This window comes from Trypanosoma conorhini (assembly GCF_003719485.1).
Source record: "Trypanosoma conorhini strain 025E chromosome Unknown Tco_14.4_contig_01293, whole genome shotgun sequence".
NCBI lineage: Eukaryota > Euglenozoa > Kinetoplastea > Trypanosomatida > Trypanosomatidae > Trypanosoma > Trypanosoma conorhini.
The window spans coordinates 1509-2752 of NW_021705388.1; the positions used below are offsets into that span (position 1 = coordinate 1509).

General features: G+C 58.7%; 2 protein-coding genes across 2 annotated transcripts in view; both read left to right on the top strand.

The window, feature by feature from the left end:
* The window catches only part of Tco025E_09798 (trans-sialidase), a gene marked incomplete at both ends in the record, with an annotated part of 1634 nt that extends 1508 nt beyond the window's left edge, over positions 1-126 (top strand). Inside the window, one exon of the mRNA XM_029376605.1 lies at positions 1-126. This exon is cut by the window's left edge and continues 1508 nt beyond it. Within this exon, the coding sequence (XP_029223277.1) occupies positions 1-126 (126 nt within the window).
* Positions 127-137: 11 nt separating this feature from the next.
* Positions 138-494, top strand: Tco025E_09799 (trans-sialidase; the record flags this gene model as incomplete). Its single annotated transcript, XM_029376606.1, has 1 exon — positions 138-494. One exon carries the CDS (start codon positions 138-140, stop codon positions 492-494), a length of 357 nt encoding a protein of 118 aa, XP_029223278.1.
* Between the last annotated feature and the right edge of the window lie 750 nt (positions 495-1244).

Below are 1244 nucleotides of genomic sequence, written 5' to 3' on the forward strand. Positions count from 1 at the left end.
AGGCGGTGCGTGGGAGAAGGACAAGGACGTACCAGGTGGCGCTGCGAATGCGTGACCTCGGCAATTGGCGTGTGGTCGTCGACGGGGAAACGATTTTCGAAAGGAGCTCTGACGGCCCTCTGTTGAAGAGGGGCACGATGTCGCACTTCTACGTTGGCGGGGACGGCGCGAAGGCTGCAGGGGACGGCCACCGCGTGACGGTGAGCAACGTCCTGCTGTACAACCGCCCGCTGGAGGAGGGCGATGTCAGGGCACTCGCAGCCGGCAAAGTCGCCATCCCGCCGCCGGATGCCGGCAGCTCGCCCACGACGCAGGCGAAAGGTGGGGGTGCTGACGGTGCAGAGCCCGCCGCCAGCGTCGCTAAGACCGCGAGCACCGCTGCCCCGAGGGCGCGGAGCTCAAAGAGCGACGGCACTGTGCATTGGCGTGTGCCGCAGGTGCTGCTGCTGCTGCTGCTGGAGCTGTGCGGCGTTGCGGCTTTGTGCAGAGTGTGAGGCGGTGCGGGGCTGCCGCACCCGTCGCAGCACGCCCGCTGCCTGATTTCCAATTAAATTTCTATCCGAGGAGGCCTCAGTCTTTTCTTCTTGTTTTTTTTGTTTTTTCCCCTTTTCGTTTGTTTCTTTATTGCCCCTTATGTTGTGCTGGAAGAATAAGCGCCCTAATGGTATCTCTCGTTTTCTTTTATCTTTTTTTGCCTTTTCTGCTACGCGCGTTCTCACGGGCGGCGCGCCCTTTTCCCCCTCCTGTTTGCTGCTGCAGCCCACGCACCCACAGGCGGTGCCGGCCGCATTGCTGTGCGCCGCACGGATGTGACGCAACTGCCGGGTGGAAGCGCAGGCCGAACGCCGCATGAAATGTGCGAGTGGTGTGTGGGCTCCTGCAACGAGGCGATGTTTTCTTTTTTCTTCGTGCAGGTATTAAAATATACACACACACTCTCCCAGTCCTCTTGTGCTGCTGGACGCGTGAAAGTAAAGAAGCACCTGCCGAAGTAATTCTTTTTTTTGTTTGTTTTCCCTGAGTTCTGTTGGGCTTCCGCATTGTTTCTTTTTTTTCGTTTTAATTTTACTTGGGGTAACTCGCCGCTGCTCACGTTTAGTTTGTGCGCCGTGTCCGCCGCTGTCGCTGCGTGTCTCTTTGTGCGTTGCCTTCCGCCGCTGGCTGTGCCGCAGACACGTCCCCATTTCCCCCTCCTTCTTGCTAGAAGCACCGGCAGTCCGCGACGACGGCTCTTTTTTCGTTCC